The sequence below is a fragment of the Gymnogyps californianus genome, chromosome 5 (genome assembly GCF_018139145.2).
Source record: "Gymnogyps californianus isolate 813 chromosome 5, ASM1813914v2, whole genome shotgun sequence".
NCBI lineage: Eukaryota > Metazoa > Chordata > Aves > Accipitriformes > Cathartidae > Gymnogyps > Gymnogyps californianus.
Genome location: NC_059475.1, coordinates 55,864,091 through 55,885,447, shown reverse-complemented (window position 1 = coordinate 55,885,447; position 21,357 = coordinate 55,864,091). Strand labels below are relative to the sequence as shown.

At 34.8% G+C, this 21,357-nt stretch overlaps 1 protein-coding gene across 6 annotated transcripts in view; it reads right to left on the bottom strand.

The window, feature by feature from the left end:
* Window positions 1-21,357, bottom strand: part of PAPOLA (poly(A) polymerase alpha) — a 69,858-nt gene that overhangs the window by 42,089 nt on the left and 6,412 nt on the right. For 4 of the 6 annotated variants that reach the window (XM_050898484.1, XM_050898485.1, XM_050898486.1 and 1 more), the window contains exons 2-12: window positions 16,866-17,036; window positions 16,122-16,188; window positions 14,612-14,693; window positions 13,988-14,097; window positions 11,904-11,957; window positions 8,617-8,728; window positions 7,204-7,293; window positions 6,970-7,108; window positions 5,436-5,508; window positions 3,815-3,935; window positions 2,790-2,874 (exon numbers count right to left, since the gene is read on the bottom strand). In XM_050898484.1, the coding sequence (XP_050754441.1) occupies window positions 2,790-2,874; window positions 3,815-3,935; window positions 5,436-5,508; window positions 6,970-7,108; window positions 7,204-7,293; window positions 8,617-8,728; window positions 11,904-11,957; window positions 13,988-14,097; window positions 14,612-14,693; window positions 16,122-16,188; window positions 16,866-17,036 (1,104 nt within the window). Of the gene's footprint in view, window positions 1-1,870; window positions 2,412-2,584; window positions 2,875-3,814; window positions 3,936-5,435; window positions 5,509-6,969; window positions 7,109-7,203; window positions 7,294-8,616; window positions 8,729-11,903; window positions 11,958-13,987; window positions 14,098-14,611; window positions 14,694-16,121; window positions 16,189-16,865; window positions 17,037-21,357 lie in introns of those variants that run through there. The other 2 variants (XM_050898488.1, XR_007766583.1) reach the window with 2 other exon arrangements.

The following is a 21,357-nucleotide window of genomic DNA, read 5'->3' as shown; positions in this document are numbered from 1 at the left end:
AAATTTAAATAGCACAAGCTGTTAAAAATGAAGACATACTTAGTTTTAGAGTCCAAGGTCTCACTGCTAAATTTTATGAAGACAAGATTTGTTATCAGTTCTTCATTCATAATTTTATCACCAAGAACACATCTAATTCAAAGTATCCATTAATTCATGATAAAGAAAAAAATTCTGAAGTTAAGCTTCTACCTCTCAATGGTGATTTTTAGATGCAGGGTATTATTTTGAAGTATATGGGTTTGATCCTTTTTGTTTGTTTTTTTTGTTTGGTTGGTTGGTTTAGTTTTTTTTAGAAACTGGTGCTGTTTCTCTCCCACTGTATCCCTATCAGCATTATGTTTTCATAAAATAACCTAATGCAGATATTATGGAAATGTCTTATACCATTAACACCTGTACCTACAAAAAACCAAAGTATTTTTAAGAGTCATACTACTTTCTGAAAAAACTGAGAACACCTGAACATGTTCATTTCAATTTTTCTTTATTAAGCTGTCCAGGATTTACACTTTAAGTTATCCAGTGCTTTAGATAAAGTCCTATGAAGGCAAGGGTTCAAAGTACTTTTTTAAAAGGTATGTTTATATTCTACTTATTTAGCAGGATATCTGTCTTTATAACAGAAAAACAATATGCTAGAGCTCATTAAATGAGTGTTATTTCTCTCATCACCATACTTCCCTCTTGGTTTTAAGCTCTAATAATTTCATTCTCACATAACACTTGATACTCATATTATATCCATTTCAAATTATTCTTGTCATTTCCCTGTAAAACACCATATCCAGCAAGTGTTTGTTCTTTGTTGTTGTTTCCCCCCCCATCTGAAAAATTTAAACCTACGTGAAGGGCAGATAACATGTTGTAACTCCCTAAACTCCAAGTAATTGTTGACATCTTAAAAATAAGAAAAATAAATAAAAACAGATTTCCCCATTTCCCCAATTTCTATTCTGCTCCTGCCATGCAGGTATGCAGTAGCCTCCAGATTTCCTTAATCACATATCACTAAAGTTTATTTTAAACACACTAACAAGTCAAAAGTGTTATGATCAACATAGATGTTTAGCAACTAATTGCCATTGAGGGTGATACAGATTATTAAAGCTATGCTTTCAAAGAAAAGAAAAGAAATGTTTTTTAAAGTATGTCTCAGAGCAAGGATCAGATCTTCTCTTATCTGGCAGAGCACTACACACTGCTTTGAATTTCAGCAGGAACAAGTCAAGGCATCTACAATTTAAACAGGAGGGGAGTGTGAAGAGGGAAAAAAAAAAAGTCTGAAACACCTAGCTTTCAGATGGAGATGTGACTAACAGAGCCATATTTATTGTATACTGATGACGGCATATAATGATTTTATTTCATAAAGGTTACTAACCAAATCTTTAAATTAACTAAAGTAAAACAGAGAAAATCTTGGGTAAATTAAAGCAGGCTCCATAATACCATTCCACAGTTAAAAATTTAAGCAAACACATTTTGTGCAAAACATACAAAACCTGGATATTTAACACTGGCAAGAGAAGCTTTCATTGCTAAAACTGATAACATGGCTAAAGCTGGTACACAAAAAACTGTATTAAAATGGAGATTATTTCAAGTTACATTTAATGTTTCCTATTTTTTCCTAGTTTTGAAAGAAACAAAGAAAATGTATTAGGGAACTTACTAGCAACCTCTTGAGCAGAAACTGATTTGTCTGCAGCCCATTTTTAACTTAAAAAAAATAATATAACTTTACAGTGCTCTTTTAAGTGTTTTCAAACTTAATCTCCAAGATACAACATAAAAGCCATCCAAATGTTTTAAAGCTTTTATCATGCAAAAGGTATAGAAACAAAACACAGACACATTATGAAGGTCATCAGTCTCTTTTAATGGGGGAACTGTATATTTCAATCTTGTTTAGATTAGTACATAACCGACCAACCACCCAACACAGAAACAAGTGTAAAATATATTTGATCTTGATTCAAGAAAAATGGGTCTCCAGTTTCAACTGAGGGCAAAGAAGATGTAGTCCATATTTTAATAATCCATATTTATTATAAAAATACAACTTTCAGCAAGTCCATATACATTTAACAAGCTTCTGCCCCACAAGCATATTACTAGAAACCCTAAAAATGTGAAGTGTGAACTTCAGTATTTCCCCTAGAGACATTACAAAATTAGAAAAGCTAGGTGTGAAAGAGTATTAATAAAGAGCCAAAAGCCTTAAGCTTTAATGAAAAAAAATCTAGTAATAACTAATACATCTGGCAGTTAGTCAACACAATTGCAAAAATATCTTTTATTATCAGAGTGAACTGTTGACTATATTGACAGAAGAAAACACACAGTTTCAAGTACGTATTCACCTTAAATATTGACCTTCAGAATTAGTTCTTTTAATATCTTGTTTCCTGGGAGGCAAGACCCATTTTTAGAATGCTTACTGACACCACTAAAGAACATTTCTGTTAGTCAAACCAGCTGATATGTCTTCAATTTTATTGGTAGTATACCAATAGTTAACTGGTGACTTTCTAAATATCTGGTCAGGGACTAACAGGTTTCTGAAATACATGCTAAAGACAAAAAAAAAAAGTATCTGAGGAAATTGTTCATTTTCTAAGAGAAAGGACAACAGTGGATTCACTCCCCCTCTGTATAGAAAAATCCTAACAAAACACTCTTTGGAAGTCTAATGTATGTATATTTAAGATCCTGTGCTACAGAGCATCATTAGATATTTTAACTGATAAAACTTAAAATATTCTGCCATGCCATAAAATACATACTTGTACTTCTGAAAGAAGTTTGGAGCTTCAAAAAGTTTGGACCACTCTGCCTTACTCAGCAAAATTTCATCTGTGATAGCAAGACCTAAATTATAAAAAAACATTTAAACTTTTTTTTTTAAAAACACAGTTTAGTACCCAGAGTAAAAACAGCTTATTAACTTAGCAAAGGTTACTATGAATTATTTACCCCCTTCAAATTCAAAGGAATTTATCAACAAGCTTTATATTCCAGTCATACCTTAAGTGGTCATTAGTTATACAAATAGTATTATTAAAAAGAACCTCAATAAAATACATTTAGAAATGTACGTTAATTGATCAGACTGATGACACCTATCCTTGCTTTGCAGTGTAACACAGCTCAATTTAATCTTGTGTTTATGCCGCAGTAACTACTCAGTCCAAAGAAGAGAGAGATCTCTTTCCTTACAGTACTTGAATTCTCTCTTGTGCAAGGCATTGTACAACAAGGCAAAGAAACAGTGAGACAATAAGCTACTGCTCTGCCTGAGAGTGCTACTGGTAGTTGCTCTCTGCATCAAGTCTACTCCTTGCTTTAATAACATCTTCTCTTATCTACTATAATTATCCAAGTAGATTAATAGGATAAATCTAGAGGACTCATCTCTGAGCAGGTATATAGTTTTATATTAGGCCTAGAAACAGCCATCAAGCGGGATTACTAATCTTCCATGTGGCATGACACAACCTAAAGCCACTAAAATAAACAAACAAAAAGAAGATATTGTATCGTTAATTCTCATTTTCAGAGCACAAGGCATTCTAATTAATTACCCTCAGTTTCCAAGAGTGAAGGACAGATCTGGAGAAGTTTCTACTGAATTTGGAACTTTAAGCCACATAAGCGTAACAGGCCAAGTTCTACCTCCCTCAGAAGAGGGTCTCACATCAAGCAGCTATTTAACATCCTCCCGCCTCCCCCCTCACAAAGCATACCCACAATGGAACTATTTTAAATCCATTTGAAAACATTTATATAGAGAGCATAAGATAATACTTACCTTGTTTAAATTCCTCAACCATGACCATCCGTGTGGAAACGGACACATTGTAGGTAGAGTTCTGCTGTGGGTATGCTGGTGTAATTATAGGCATAAGATGGTACCTATCACTGGGGTTTACCTATATATAACAACAGCCAATCAGTTTTCTTCAAGCATACACATGAGTTAACAAATTTGGATTTCTCCCTTTACTAGAACCAAGTCTTAAGTTCTAAGAGACCTTAGTTTGCAGACCAAGTAAATTTGCCAACAGTTCAGAGAAAGTTTAGAAAACAAGGATAATGCTTTCACAAAGGACATGATTCTGAACCACAGTGATGTGGGAGGGCTGTAACCTGTCAGCACATCAAGATCAAGTTGCAGGCATTTCTAAGTCCAGTAATACCAACTGAACAGAACAATTTCTCTTTAATAGAAATTAGCTTGTGATCACATCAAAACAAGGATACCTGATCACCACACAAGCAACTTCAGAAGAATGACTGTCTTCAGACTTTGTGAAAAAATATTTTATACTTTATTTCTGTAACACTACTGAAAATAAAGAGCCAGCTTAAGACAAGAGGCTCTAGGCAACCTGACAGAAGCATCACTTGTGTTAACGTATCTTTTATTAAACAGCACACAGGGAAACAAAAAGAAGGGACAAAACACACACACACAAAATACATTTAAAATAGCATTAGGGTAGCAATCTTGTAGATGGTAAATTAAAGATAAAACCCTGTCATTAACTTACTCCACTTTGTTTAGCTACTACAACACAGACAGTTCCCATCACACACTGACCTCAAACCCCTTATCCCAGGAGTAACAGTAAGACTCAAAAATACTTTTTGAACTGTCTCACATTATTTAAACGTGGACTTCTGTCAACCAGAAAAACAGATTTGAAGTACAAAAGAGCACATAACTCAACCTCTGGTGCTTACACTATTCACCAAAAAAAGATTAGTTGAACACCAACTATTCTAAAATTAACAAAACAGCATTGAACACATTCACACTATGCCCTACTGAAACCTCAGAATGTGAGCTGTGCATCTGCTGCAAGCTGTTTTATTGACTGCCTGAAGGACATTAATGTCCAATGTCTTTAAGTGCTACAAAGATGGAGATCAAATATTATAAATAATATAATATTTATTATACAACTTAAAACAACTTAAAGACTTCAAGTTACGATCTTCTTTGGTCCGAGATGAAAAGACAAATTACTACAACTATATGGAACTGAACCTATCCAGCTGCAACTGTTGCACTGAAGTGAATTAATATACTTGCAAAAGTAACAGGTTTTAAGTCAGAAGCAAACCATTCTAAGATAAGCAGTTTTTCAAAAATGCATTGCTAAGGCATATACACTGAATATTTATTAAGATCATCTATTGCAAAAGTTGGAAGTAAAAAGTACATTGTTCAGTAAGTGTGCTTCAAGCGGTCAGTTTAGAAAATTAAGCTTTGTTCCACACTCAGGAGAACTAGAGGTTACTTATAAAGAAGACATAATACCAAAATATTAAGTTTAATAAACCCAAAAGGAAGTTCACCTAGGATTCTTTAAGCAACTGAATTTATTGTACAGTGTGACTTATAGGGGAAAAAATAATACACTAACCCTTGGGTCCCATACAGGCAAATTAAGATTGCATTCTTCTGGCTGTTTCAATAGCACTGGATTTGGCCATTCCCTGTTCAAAAAGATTGTAGCACTGAATAAGACTATTGGATAGAACCACGTACGTTCAACAAACAATACTTTTGAATGCAATCCTTCTTAACTCTGCTTTCAAGGTAAAGCATCATTTCCTCACGACTAAGGTGGTCTAACTGGGGTTGTTTAAATAAGCTGTATTGCTGAACTACAATATAGCTGTAATTAGCTTCTCCACAGCATCAGAACAATGAATTATGAATTTTCTGTAGTCTTTGAACTTTATAACCACTGGTTTAGGTAACTAAAGTAAACTCCTCTAAATTCTTCTTGAAATATACCTATCAAAGAGAAGTTCCTCTACGAAGATTGACGTTGGGTCCATCTTCAAGCTAGCTGTTTCATGGACAAACTACAGAAGAAACAGCCAGCATGATTACAACATTATAGCATCATTACAAAGCATATGTATTAAAAAAAATTCCAATCAAGACAAAAAGAAACCATGCTGAATGAAACACTAAAAAAAAAAAGTAACACTTCTGTTCTTCAAGTCGTCTACTCCCATGAGTAAAGTTATCTTCCTATAAAGAGAAGTCAGTTAATCTCTTGGTATTTGTACATTAATGCTCCTATGCTATGCACATATAAAATGGACAGCAGTATAAGGAACACATTAAATGGAGCTTGCAACCAATTCTCCTCTATTAGCTTAGTGTGGCAAGATATTACTAAACACTAGGTACCTCAAAGAGGCTATAAAGCCTATGGATTCAAGACAGTGAAACTGTGGAAATTTTCTTCACGTTAAGGAAAGATACTATACTTGAAGTAAAGCAACAACTTGGTACAATGATTCTTGAAATCTGTCAGTGTCTCATGAAGAATTAGGTATCCAGACATGCTCTTTCAAGAAAAACAGTATTCATTTGTAATCTGCAAAGTACACTTTTGTCCCATTCATTCTAAATTTACTGGGAATGCTCCTTTCTGAGGTAACTAGCTCAGGAGTATGAAACCATATGTAATTCCAAAACACCTAGCTCTCCACACTGACAAAATTAAAAACCACACTCTTGCCACTGGTTCTCCTAAACTGCATTCAAGCTATGTGCCTAAACCAGATACTGACATACCTCCTTTTCCCATTATCCTAGTATCCGAATGTTAAAAGACTTTAAATTTTGGGGTGTCTGTTCTTGTTTTGTACTATATAAGTATTTTATCTGAAGAGTAATGTTGAGTTACAACAAATACTTACGAAAATTTTAATTAAAAACTGGGTGGTTTTGTTTTGGATACTTTAAGAACAAGACATGTTGGATGACATTGAAAAACTCAAGCTAACAACTTTCTGGCAGCAAGAACAATGCTTATAGCTACCATCTTAACCTGGTAACAGCTGAAAATGATACCATAAAAACAGGACTAAAATTTAGTGTCTACAAACCATTTTATTTTAGTGTAATCTAAATTAAAAAAAAAAAAAACAACATACCATTTAGAAAATACCAAGAAAAATTTATGTACAAGAGTTGATGCTATTGCATTTGGATAAAGCTGGCAAGTTCTTGCTACTAGCATAGCCCAGGAAACACCGCCAAGGAAACCTAGTATATTGGAATAGATGTTGTGGCCTGTGGATTGAGAGGGAAAGAGACAAAAGGAGAGAGTTATCAGTAACCGTAAGAGTTAATGAAAACTTCACAAATTTTGGAATAAAACTGCTTACGTTTTGCCCACAGTTTGATAGCTCTCAGTGTTAACCTGAAGTTGTCAATGTTTGGTACTAGATGCAGAATTTCATCGGTTACCCGGCAACCTGTCAAAAGAAAGAATCCATTACGCTTGCTGCCTCCAGTTTTTTGCTTGCTTACCCTCCCTCACCTTCAAAGCTATCAAACTTTTTAGATCAGCATGCTGGAAACTTATTATGTATTTTGATTGCTTTTGTTTTGAATTAGAAAGCTTAACATATTTTCATTTGTTTGTGGGTTTGGTTGGGTTCCCCCCCCCCCCCCCCCCTTTTTTTACTGTTTTACAGCAGCACTCAGGAAGACAATTCACACACGCATAGTTACAGTTTTGGACTGCTACTTGATTTTCTGTTACTAATGAACTGTACAAGCCTCTTAAGAAACAAAGAAGTTTTAAGTTCTGCTGTTATGGGATTACATGCAGTATATCATAGAACGTGCAGACAAATTAAAAAAAAACATGAGTCTTCATGGCCCTACAGAAAACCTGGAAGTCACAGGTCAAAGCTTTGTTTGAATTTATGAGAACAGGCTAAAGAGGATAGTTTTTAAACATACAAGTATCATTACTTTGATGGGATATTTTCAGGCTTAAGAATAACATTACAGAGGACAATATTAACTGCTTGTGTTTTTTTTTTTAAATCAAGAATAAACAGTTGTTCAGTGTTACTAAATAGTTGCAGAGCGCTGGCTGCAAGAAAATACTATTATCGAAGACTAGGAGTTCCTTTCAAAGCAAGTACGAGGCAAGTATGAATTCTAGAGACTGCACAAATATGAATTTCACAAAACAGTGCAAGTTGCTGTGGTAATCTTAAATTGTCAAGTTTTCAGCTCATAACAGAAGTCAGTTATATCTCACATGCTCCTCTTCCCCGCCAAGTTGCATACAGGCTGAGGCCCCTACCATCCCGTACATAAGTATTTTTTTAAGCTGCAGTATTATAGAAAAGTTTAGTAGCTTACCAGCTTGTGTAACCCTTAAGACCTGACCTCAAAATGACAGAATTTTGATATCCCCAATTTATCACTGAAGCAATTTCATGTATGTTTATGCATATTAAAACACATACAAATTAAAAAACATGCACACATCTTTATTTATAGAAATAGATAGTGCTCCACATAAGTCTTGCAAGTCCCATTAACTTCTAGACAGCACCACTTACTACCCAAATAAAAGAAAAAATTTTATAAAAGTCTAGCCAACAAGAAACAACTTCTCTCTCCAAAAAGATATATAAAACTGGCTATGACTTCATTTTCCAGATATGGAGTTGCTACATTTTCAGTCAAGTCCACAACTAAACTACTGTATCAAACAATCTAGGATACTTATTAAAAGATTAGACAAGAAGTTTATATGCAAAACTGTATATACATACCATTAAGACTTCGTATGCATCTAATGTCTAAATTTTTAAGTAGGCTATCGTCTCGTAGGTCTAAGTCCTCAGGAATAGTTTGCAGTGCTAATCTTGCAAACAAAATATCAATCTTAAAAAAAAAAGAGATAGATAAGACATTAGAAAACTGTTCTTTGTTCTGTAGAATTAATTCTGTAACCCATTTTCATCAAGTTTGCTAATAATAAGAACAGTAGTCTTCCCAGTACAAAGAATCTCTTTAAACAATACATACTAACATCCTTCACAGACGTTAAAAGAAACACTTTCAGATGCTTCATCTATCTTATGGCTCCTTTTCCAAGAGGATAAAATACACATTAAGATCAATACAGAACCAGCACACACATAAAAACTATGTTGACTGTCAATGTAAACAAAAATCATTTGGGGACAAGTACCACTTCTAGGTCCAGAATACAAAATTCTACTACCTCAGAGCAAGTCGTGAAAACATAACCTAGTTTTAACCTAAATATTCTCAAAATTATCACTGAATTACAGAAGAAGTAGGAGACCTTTCCCATCTAGCACTGTAAAGCACAAATGCAACTAGTTGCCTCTGTATAGGACCAGTATCTATGAGAAGTCTACATATCTGATTACAGAAAACAGGAAGTTCTGAAAATCCAGCAAGCTACTGAACAAGTGTATAAATTTTGAAATTATGTCAAAATTTATACAATTTATTTGCTATTACTTCTGCAATAATTTGTCATCAAATGTTCTTCACGTAGAAAAGCTATAAGATCCTATTCAGCACCAAACTAGAGTTTTACATTGTCCCACACACAGCAAGAACATTACATAGAGTATAGAAGTCAGTTTGCCTTTCCAATCTTAGATTAGGTATCAGTCAGTATGATGAGAATATAAAGTGCATATCAGCAGCTGGTCTGCTAGGCAACAAGCCCCCTTCACTAGATGAGGCTTTTAATCATCATAAATCAATACCAGTTCACCTACAAGACTATGAAACACCTAGTGCTATTGCACCAAAACTAAAACCGTTTTAGTTACGTTAAAATTATTTCAGATAAAACGAAGCTGAAGATATCTTAAAATGAAGAACTTTTCAAAGGTGCTTAAAACTTTGCATCTGTTTTTAACTATGAAGCACTTATCCAAAGAAAAGTAATTTCTAAGCTATCCAGTGCGCTTTTGATTTTAAAGTCTTTAATAGCTGGTCTTAATAACATTCTGTACTACAAGTAGAAGTTTCTACTTAAGTCAAAAGTACTACTTTTCAATGTAAAACAAGTTCAACATTAACTTCAGCTTGAAGTTCTATTCTGAACTCTAGAAGGTCCAGCACTTCTAAAGATTCAAAGTTCACTGACAATAAAAGGATTTTTCAAATCAAGAAATGAATAGCCTGTCCCATGTAATGGGGGGGGGGTGGGGGTGGGGGGGTGGTGGTGGTGCAGGGAATCAGTTTTCTACAGGAAGAACAAAAAAAACCCAAGAAGGTTCTTGTTTATTTTAAGCAAGAACATAAAATTGGTATTGGCAGAAACTTCTGAAGTTAACTGACAGGATCACCACAAAACTAAAGTCCTTTTCCTCAGTTCTAAGGTCTTCTTTACAGAGAGAATAACTTCTGACACTTTTTGCCTGGATTAGGGAAAGGAAAATTTAATTAAAATCTTCCGATACTGACATACTGGGCACAAATGCAACCATCAGAAATTGTGGCCTAACAACACTTGTATATATAAAAAGAGTGCTTATGGTAAGTTAGTGTTCAAGACTAGAGAACTCATGCACTGTCAGCAACATGGGTTAAGTCTCAGTCATAAACCTAAGCCATCAGAGCCCATCATAAATTACTATATTGGAGCAAGATACTACTACTCTTACAGCAGACAATCCTTTTATTTCCCTATTTAGGCTTGTATTTTGAATTTCATTTTTAAAAAAGGAGAAACAACACTGGCTTGAATGTAAATGACTGAAAAAACCATACAAAAAAACAGACTAACCAGAAGTTGCCTATGGCAAGTTTCAATATTTGCCATTCATTCAAAGAATGAATACCTAAGCTATGTAAACAGAAAACAGATTCTCCAGAAAAATGTTCCTAATACCTAAATGTATATGGACAGTAATAAAATGGCTGACACAGATGCAAAGTCACAGGCTAGCCTACTACATGGTATCACATTTCTCTGCACATCTCCCTCATTTGGAGAAAAAACATCTCTCTGCCTAAGTGTCAACGGACACAAATGTCAGTGAAAATACAAATAAGTAACACTGGATGGATGAGGGCAAAGGGGATGGTTCATCTTCCTCAGACTCAAAAATTGCCAGTACCCTAACTAATGACCATTATAATTGCAAGTCAGAGATTTAACTCAGACTGGGAGAGAAGGAACAGTCCAGTCTCATGTACAATAGTACAGCTCTTCAAATCATGTCACGTATCAGAAGATTAGCATGGGAATTCTTTCCCCACTGTGAAGTACTCTTCTTATATCCAGCAGTTACTGGTTGACATAATCCAGCTACAAGTCTGATGAACTGTGTGTATGAACAGTTCATATGTTTTTGTCTTGTCACCAAGAAAAGATGACAGGTTGACTATAAAACAGTCTGAGAAAGAATAACAGAGTATCTTTTGAAAGCAGTGTTCCTGTTCTCTCATCAACTTCTCCCAAAATAGTAAAAATCAAGTTAAGCAAGTTCACCACTCCAAGACAGCTGATCCATCAGGCTACAGGCACCAAAACTATTGCTTCGGTCACATGTTTACAGATGTCCGAAGAGATCAGGACAAAGGGGATACCCAGTTTGCCTTCAGCAGTACGTTTTTGAGAACTGATCAAAGATCACACAACTTCCTATAGTATAAGGTATTGAAGCAAATCTGAATTTAAGGTTTGGACAGTTAATCATTACCAGCCAAAAAATTACTGAAGCCACATTATTTATGAATATAATTTCTATTAAATATTAAGTCTTAATAACGCCAACACTGGTACTCTACAGGTCAGTAAACTAGTCAGTACAAGTGGGTAGCAGTGCCTAAAAAAGAACAGGGAGATATTCTACACACAGCTTTAAGTATATCAAGAAAGACCTGTTTCAGTCTTAAGCCCCACTTTAAATTACACAGCTGAGGACTGTTGTCAAGGACTTGGGTATGACCTTAGGAGAGTCACTTTAATAGCATTCATACTAATGAATGCTACACGAGTTATGGAAATCTTGAAAACTTTGTTTTAACCATGTTCTACCAAAACAAAATAAAAGATGATCTTTACCTCTATTCCATCAAAACAAAGTTTAATAACAGGGACAAAAGCTTCTTCAACAGCCTGGGAGGAAAAAAAGTTATATTTTATTTTCACTATAGAGAAGAACATTTACAAGCAATAGCTAGCAGGTCTAAACAATCACAATGAAATGCTATTTATACAGATGCTTTTCTGCTTTCAGGTTGATTTTTGTCAGCAATGTCTTTCACCACCAAGGATTTCTGCAGTAAGCACTAATCTACGACATGCTACATCTGTCTAGATGTTAATTATAACCCAAACTCATACCAACCAGCTCTGATGATGTTACCTCAAGGTCCAACTCTCTTTCTCACTACATGTAAGACATGATCAAGCATCTTTTACTCCTCACAGCATCTCTAAGTATTCTAAGGCCAGCCTATGGGGATTCTTACTCTAAGAGGCCTCTTACTTCTAGTGTTTCTGCAGTCAGCATCTTATGAGAAAAGACAAGGAGATAACCATGTAACTATGCAGTCTGACTTCACCTAAACCAGTTGCAAGTCACCAGTCTCCAGACCTCGAGCATCTTTTCTAAATGTGGTCATTAATAAGGTACTTTGATAAACAGTAGCCATGATGAAACTATGGAACTTGATGTTTACTCTGCAATCAGCTAGGAATACCACCTTCCTGAACTAAGCATCTGAACTAAATGCAGATCTGCAGAGTACTGCTTTCGTAAAAGCAAAGAACACTGCATACCTCCGCACAAGAAATGTCAGGAACTGCCAGAGGCTAAACACAGTTCTAAGAGTGTTCCAGTTCTTAACAAGAGGAGGAGACAACACTACTTTATGCACTTAACCTTAACTAAGGTTATCTTCATGTTACTGGTTGGCAGGATGGATCCTAAGCAAAATATGAAGTTCACAACTCTCATAGACTCACTCACTAGAGCAACCACTAAGAAAGTCTAGGTTCCCTAAAGATGGAGATGTACAAACTTTAAATCATTCCAGCTAGGTCTAAGAAAAGTGTTATGACACCTTGACCTAAAGATTATTTGCATCACTGCAGAGCTACACTGAAAAGCGTACATTGATCTACCTTGCTGCTAAATCGACTACATTAGCTTGAGTTAGATAGAGTTTATAGCAAAGTTAATTGGAAATCTGAAAATCAGAATCCTCTTAATTATAGCATGTGGATTTAAAGATTACTAGAAGTGTTCAGATAATAAAGCATTCAAAACAGCTGTTTCAGTGCATATAGTATTACCACCAGATGTTTGCGCTGCCCTGGTAGTTACCAACTACAGGATGCACAGAGTGGAAGAATGCTGCAGAGACGGTACCATTTATTTTATAGGAGCAGGACTAAGCCAAACAAAGTTTAAGACTTGCCAGCAACTATCTTAATCTAAAAAAACAAACAAACAAAAAAAAAAACCAACCCAAAACTGCAGCAGAGAAAATTTACTCTGAGCCCACATTGAGAAGATTAAAGCTCCCACCAGTTGACCCAGGGAGGCTTGTCATTTAGGTATAACAGAAACCAAATGCTATATACCAGTGTGTCTTCCATTCCTACAAGGGATATCTTCATCTTTACATGCTAAAAATCTTGCACAAGCATCTAATAATGACATACACTAAAAATGTAACTTCCATTTTCAAATGCACAGTTGACAGCCAATATAGAAGGTTTAGTTAATATCAACCACTGTAATTGTTTATATAAGCATGAAATTATAAAAACAGCAGCATAACCATATACTTTAAAACCTTCATTAAAAACACACAAGTTTGGTCCTGATCCTTTTCAAGCTAACACATTTGCATCTGCCTGCTGCTAGAGAGCAAGCAGAAATTTTGCAATACTAACACACATGCTAGGAGATCATTCTGCCATCCAGATTTTTAAATGAGTGTCTCTATTAAGCAGGAGCAGAGAAAATTTGGAAGAATATTTATTTCAACTATGGTGATAGGCTTTGCTGCAGGTTAACTACAAATCCACTGCAACCCTTAATAGTAAAGTTATATTTACATATTTAATGCATCATCTTTCACTATTAACTTTTCAGCATCATCAGTTCAGCTAGCTGTATCAGGCAGTTCACATACCCTCAGATCTTTTACTTCTTCTTGTTGTTTCAGTTTTTCATAAAACGATGTGAAAAAATCACTTCTTTCAACATGTCTTGGTGCAACACACAGGGCATCAATATCAGCACCTGAAATTGTTTATTAGCACAAGTTACTCTCACTTCACACACATGAAATGCCAGCAATAGCCAGAATTTTTTTTTAAATCAAACAGGAAAATCTAGTTTCTCTTCCTGTAGAATGGCTCTTCTTTGGGAATACTAAGTCAAACCAAATGGCGGGGGGGGAATGTTCATGGCCATTAAGCATACTGAATATATACATACATCCTTCTTTCAATTGTGGAATATTTGTAGTAATTTTCAAAGAACAAACCATGAGAATCCAAGTATACAACTTCCTCTATTTTTAAATAATTTCCAACTTTTTTGTCTGTATCCCAACCCATGACAAGAACATAACATAGGAACATATTTCTTTTATTTAGAATGAAGACTGGAGATGGCTGACAAAAAAAACTGAATAAAAATATCTAACACCACCTCAAAAGACAGCAAGTTTTTTTTTTTTACTTAAGTGTGACATTTACAGATACATCATTAGCTCAAACACATGAGTTTTTATAATAAAAGTAAATGTTACCTTTTGTATGAACCCCTAATCTATAGGATCCAAATGTAAAAATTTTTCCTCCAACATTTTCTATTACAGACTGTGGAAGATTCTAAATGGAGCAAATAAAATTGGTTATTTCACCTTAACAAGTTATAGCAACACACACAATTTATTTTAAAACAAAAGGAAAAATATTCCACAAAATTTATGTTGTTTAAGGTTTACTACTGAAATAATGATCTTAGTATTTACAGAAAAGATGGAGGTACATTCGCCACTTGGGAATTATTTGTAAGATTTCAACTACATTACACATTACTGCCTCAAACTTGGTAATTGTTCCAGTAGTTCTACACTTCAGGTGCAACAGCTTTAAAATATTATGGACATTAAACACATTTTGCTTAATACTCAGGCATTTTAGACTGACTTAGAAATTGATGATGGATTCCAATTTAGAGCAACAGAAAAAAACTATTTACAGTATCAGTATTTATTAAATTACTTTCAGAGACACCCATACTACATTCTTTAAATAAAAGTTTGGTTTTGGGAGAGGTATTTATTTTACGTTAAAATTGTTCAGGTATATCTGCTAAAGTTCCTAGATTTGTATGTTCAAAAAACTTGTGAATCCACAGTACTGTGGGCAAAGACAGTTACCCTTTCATAACAGGATGCAATGTTACAATCTGAAGCCCTACATTAATGGTTACACAGCAAAAGATATAAACAAATCAAAAATTAATTATTTTGCAATGTATATTGGATTAACTTAAATAGTTTCCAATCTTACACCAGTGAAGATACTCTCACGATTTTGTTTTCAAGGATCAACACATATATAGCAGGGTCATCCCCGCCCATAATCTTGTTCATATATAAATTCTCATTTCATAAGAGAAGCGTACAGAAGAAATACAATCCTAAATATACTCAAATCAAAATAGCTTAAAAAATTAGTTTGTTATCCCTAAAAAAAGCCACTTTCATCTTCACATTTTTGCAAGTCTATAATCATTAAAAAAAAGTGTTTGTGTAGGGGTGGGGGGGACTATAACCTGGCAAAAACACTACTATCATTATTAGAGTCTACAGAAGTAACATCACAGGACTGACATTAAAGAAAAAGACCACAGATCACAAAGCTGCAAGAAGTCCATTTTAAGATCTAGCACTGGTTCACAAAACCAAACAATCTAAGCATATAATTAACATAGTACTATACATATGTATTTTGATAAAAAGTCAAGCTATATTCCTACCTAGGGAAAAGAGGGAACAATTGAAAATTACTATTACAACTACCATGACTTTTTGCAATATTTATCAGTGTCTTTCTTTGACAAGGTTCTACTGTGAAGGGGTGATGCTTCCTGGAAACAAAAGCTACACAAAGGTGCTATTTGTTTTTCCAATTTGATCAAATTTGATCCCCAAATCTAAGATGCATCCTGTTTAGACTGGGAACCTATTTTGGAATTATCTTCCTCCTTCCATCTTAGTACGAGCAGTTCCATGTAAAATACATCCATACCTTGCTTTCACTGATTTCCCGTATCCATTCCTTTACCAGGTTATTTAATTTTCCCAAAATTAGAATCCTATTGATAAAACAGCAGAATTACAGGTCATGAACTTACACCAAACTAGCCGTATTTTTAAGACCCTGATCATCATTACACAGTAGTCAACTACAGTAACATTGCAGATCTAATTACAGATCTTGTTTTATATATATACACTGACACAAAGTCACTCTTACAACATTTCCACTATTTTTCCCCCTTTAAAGATGTTCAAGTGATTTAAGCTCAGAAAAAATGCAAGTATGCAAGGCCTACACACACTGTAGGTATATGAATTCTACTCACGTTCAAAATAAAACCTTAATTCATAAAACACATGCACCTAAAAACAGTGAGAAGCAGTACTGAGAGCAAAAAACTCTATAAAGCTTAATAAGGAAAAAAAAAGTATAGGGGCCACTACAACAAAACAGTTACCAAGGGGGGGGGGGGGGGGGGGGGGGGGGGGGGGGGGGGGGGGGGGGCGGGGAATGCAAGCCAGCCTCCAAAATTTAAAGGTCATGTCAATTCCTTTCTGTGTTCTGAGGTATACCTCTCAAGGTCAGAAAAATCAAGCTTTTAGGAGGAAGAAAAAAAAAAAAAAGGCTTTTAAGAAAGCATTTGAAAGAACATAAACTTGCTTGGCATTCAGTAGTCAACTACATGAATCTCAAGATAGGAGAAAACCACTGCTAGAACGAGTGTTTACTCACCTGCGTTGCAGTTCTTCTTCCTCTTCAAATACACCATAAGGTTTTAGGGTTTCGATTAATTTCTGGGTAAGCATGCAGTCAAACTCCTTGGGGGCAGCTAAACTGATAGGTGAGGTAATGCCATAATGCTTCTGTAGTTGCTGTGTTTGTGATCCCTGGGTTGTAACGGGACTAATAAAGGCAATTAGATAAAGTTACTGACAGAAACAAAACAAAAAATTTTTTAAATTCTTTTTTCTCATCAGAGTAGCAGACAAGAGACACACACTAAGGAAATAAGAAGTTAAGCCTACTGTTAGCATTTACATCCCAGATCAATCTGTGTTAAATCTGTGTTATTAAGGAAAACAATAGAATTACCTTTCTCCAACTCTAAATATTGATTGCAGGGTTAGAAGTTGCTATGAGGCACGATCTTTTACATCAGCTGACTTCACACACTCAAAACATTCACACAAGTAAGGAGGCTTTAGTATATTTTGAGCCCATCAGCATCATACAGTTAGCTTTAAGCTGACTTCTCTGCTGGCTATCATAGCAGGATAGTTAGACAATGTCAGCTCAAACCGTGCTGCCAATATTACATACAGCCTTGCTTCATTAGGGGTGGAGGGGAGAATATCACATTTGTGCTAGACTTTGCCTAGCACAAGTACCAAGGATGTAAGCGGTACTCTCTCCACATCCCTCATATTTCCTTCACATGACATTTTACTTCGTATTTCTCTAAATAGGAAAGTAAGCCTAAAGTAAACCTAACCCATCACAATGGGTTAAATCTGCAAGGACCTAGTTCACTAGTAAACAGTCCAATTACAAGCCCTCATAGCATCCTTGCCTTGCACTTTTCAAGCTATACAGATAGCTATGGAGCCAAACCTCAAGCACAAGGATGATACCCTCAAGTCAATCCCCCATATTTCAGTGTTGCAAGAAAACAGAGACCATGCAGAAGAACTTCAGCAGAAACACAAAAGCAAAGTTATCATCATATTGTGAGAACTAGTAACAGCTTTCCTAGACAAGCATCCTGGATGAAAAACAGCCATGTAGTTTTTCATAATGGGCATATATTTGCTTGTGATGTTCCCATTTAAAGACAGCCTTATTTTCAGAACAGTTTGAGCTTTAAGGCTAGTAATTCTAAGTGTTTCAAAACTAAACCTGGTCCTGTGTAACATACAAGTGTTTGGATTCAGTGATTACTGCATGCTATACCTGTATAGTTAAAGCTTTTTTGAACTGATACTAGCAACAACAGGTAGCCATTAAAAAAAAAATTTCTTAAACATATTCAGTATTGTAGAATAAATTATATACTTTAACATTTAAGATAACCAAATTTTAAGTTTAAGAACACTTAGTCTTGTTCATTATATACTTCACAGGTTTAAAAAATACACTACTTAAATCTGTATTTAAAAAGCTCTAAAGGTTACTTGCAGCATTAAATACTAGTTTTATATTGATATATAGATAACTTTCCTCTAAATTATGAATATAATTCCCCCACCTTTGATTTTTGAAAATGACAAATCATTGTTTTTAAGCATACTGAAAAGCTTCTTTTCTGAAACCAACTTGTTACTTAAATTAATCAACCTTTCAGAGACCAACAGAAACATTATGATCGCTCATCAAAATACACATTTCAGAAAACATGGCTACTATATCAACAGCTATTCAAAAAGCTGCAATTAAAATGCAACAATTAAAGCAACTATTACCTGAAAGTTGAAGCAATGCTTGTGTAGAAGTGTTACATCTGAATTATTTAAATTATATTCTTACTACATAAGATTACTCCCTTTCAAAGGTATAAAGTAACGGGTTTTTAATACCAAATGTATAACTAATACTTTTAATTCAGATTATGCATTTTTCTCCCCCCCCCCCCCCCCCCCCCCCCCCCCCCCCCCCCCCCCCCCCCCGGAATTCAATTATTCATTCTACTAGGGCAAAAGTTTTATCATCAGTTTGGTCTCCTTCAACTTTCATAGAGATAAAGCCTAAAGAAAAGAGAATCCTCCATGTCAAAAATTCAAGCTGACAGCTTATGTGAAAGTCCCATTCTTGGCAAGCATAACATTCCCCTGTATATTGCTGTATTATCAGTCCTTCATTTTTATACGTGTTATATACTATTTCTATCATACAAAACGAGAAACAATTTTTCAGGCTAACTACATATTATGTGTGGAAAAACTACAGTACAACTTCACTTTTACTTCCGTAATATGTTGTCATCATCTCCTCAAGGTTTCATTCCTCATTTTCCTGAGGACTAAGTATTAAAAAAGAACATCTTAACTTAAAATTGACAGGAATCAACAAAACATAATATAATTATCCACAAGTTAAACCTATTTTAAAACTATTCTAAGTACTAAAATTTGTTTGAAATCAAGAACTCAGTCACAATGCAAGTTTCTCACAAAGCAAGTTCTAGCACATTTGTCCTTTTGCTTGTCAGCAAAAGGAAAAAAGCAAAGCAGGAAAAAAATACTAAAAAACCCGTACATTAAAAAAAAAAAAAATCAACCCCCAAGTAATCATGTCTGGAAACATTACTTGACATTGCTTCCTTCAGCTAAGAGGTTTTAATCACCTAATGAAGAATTTGGTAGCAGCTGAACAAATCATATAGACCTTAGGACTTTGTGTGAATGAAAACATTTTAAAAAAAGAGCTGTTCAGATGAATTACATAAAATAGTAATTCAAATTGAGGACAAAGGAAGTCACTAAAACAATTTTTCTCTTTAAAAAAATATTTAGGAATGTCAACACAAATAGTAGCTTCAGCCACTTAGTTGCTACTAAAAAAAAGCAGTCAGAAAACAAAAGGTCTCAATACAGCAACATCCTTCGGATATTATGAATATTTTTACTTATACCACAAAGCAAGTAGTTAGATTTGAACTACAATTTCTCCCCTTTTGCCAACTGTTAACTTGAAAAAATTAAATTGCCTTTTAATTTAAGATTTTGCAGTTTATTTTTACAGGTTTTTAAAGCAGTAATATAAAGCGATCAATATTTTAGTTTTGTGTAACAATTTCCTGATGGTCTGACTGTAATTTTCATCCATCCATAACTCAAAACTGTATCCAATTCAACAGATATTACACTTCATTGAAAGGGCTGGCAAAACACAGCCTGGCAGACGCTGTTACTAAATATCAAAAAAAGACTCAGTGTCACTCAGGCCCAGATTCTGTGAAGCAGACTCCTGAAGTCAGTAATACTGACGGAGCTTTCTGTCTTCCACATGCTTGTAAGGGCCATGCTTCACCAATTCGAGAACTAATAACTTAAAAATAATCCTTCACCTTGCCCCCAAAATTACAATACATAAAAACCAACCAAACATCAGATCGCTTCCCTGATCTGGTGTACAGCATAACCCTGGCAGTGCAATGTGCAGGTCTGTCTTCACAAAACACCATGCTGACATGACTTAAACCAGTATTATCTCCGACCCCTACAGGACCATCAGAGCATGGTCATAGGGCATGAAATAAGCTTTGAAACTGTTCACTAAAATGACAGCTTTAAACAACCTATTAAATCAATCACCTGATATACATCTTTGGGAATTGCTACACAAAAAGTTACAGTTTTTACAGTTACTGCTTTTATATTCATGTATTTTGTAAGAATGAAATGAGGATGTCAGCACACAGGACCTTCCTACACAAATGTTTCACCTGTGTTTGAAGGTTGAGGAGTTAAAAAGAACACTTTCACTGGGATGGTATGTAACAATTCTCAGCACAGCTGCCTTCTAGAAGATTTTACAACTCCAGAAGATACAATGAAGCTTAACATTTTAACCTGTGTTAGTACTGAAGAGAATGTAGGTTATTTCCAGCTCACAACATTGAAATTGAAGCTCAACTGTTTACACCTGCTGACATTAAGGCTATTCTAAGGTTTCTGTAACACACCAAAAGATATCAGAAGAGTGCCTTTGTAAAATGAGAGAGAAAACAGCATTTGGCAAGAAAGTTTGTTAAACTCATTTAAGGATGCAATAAACTAACTAGTGCTAGGTAACCCCCATTCATTCATTTAAATAACAGCAAGTCATAGAAGTTACTATAAAACAAACAAGTAAAGTTATATCCTCTCCCCACCCCCTACCTCCCACAAAACCAAGAAACTTCAAATAAAGCATTTGCTAGCTGCTTTTTAAATGAAAAGTAAATTATCAGAGAAATAAACTTTAAGTGCTCATTTTTCCAACTTTAATGTTGTATTTAGATGTTACATTTTAGCCAGAAAATGCTAATGATCAACACTCCTAGACTTATCTTCTACTTTTTCCTAACACCATGAAGGTCACACTCTACTCCAATATCTTCCCTCTTGAAAAGACATATGGACATTCTAGTTTTTATGTGTGACATGTCATATCACTTCTGGAATCCATTAAACTACCAAATTTATTCAAAGAGAAAGGACAGGTAAGTATCAATGCTAACCTTCTA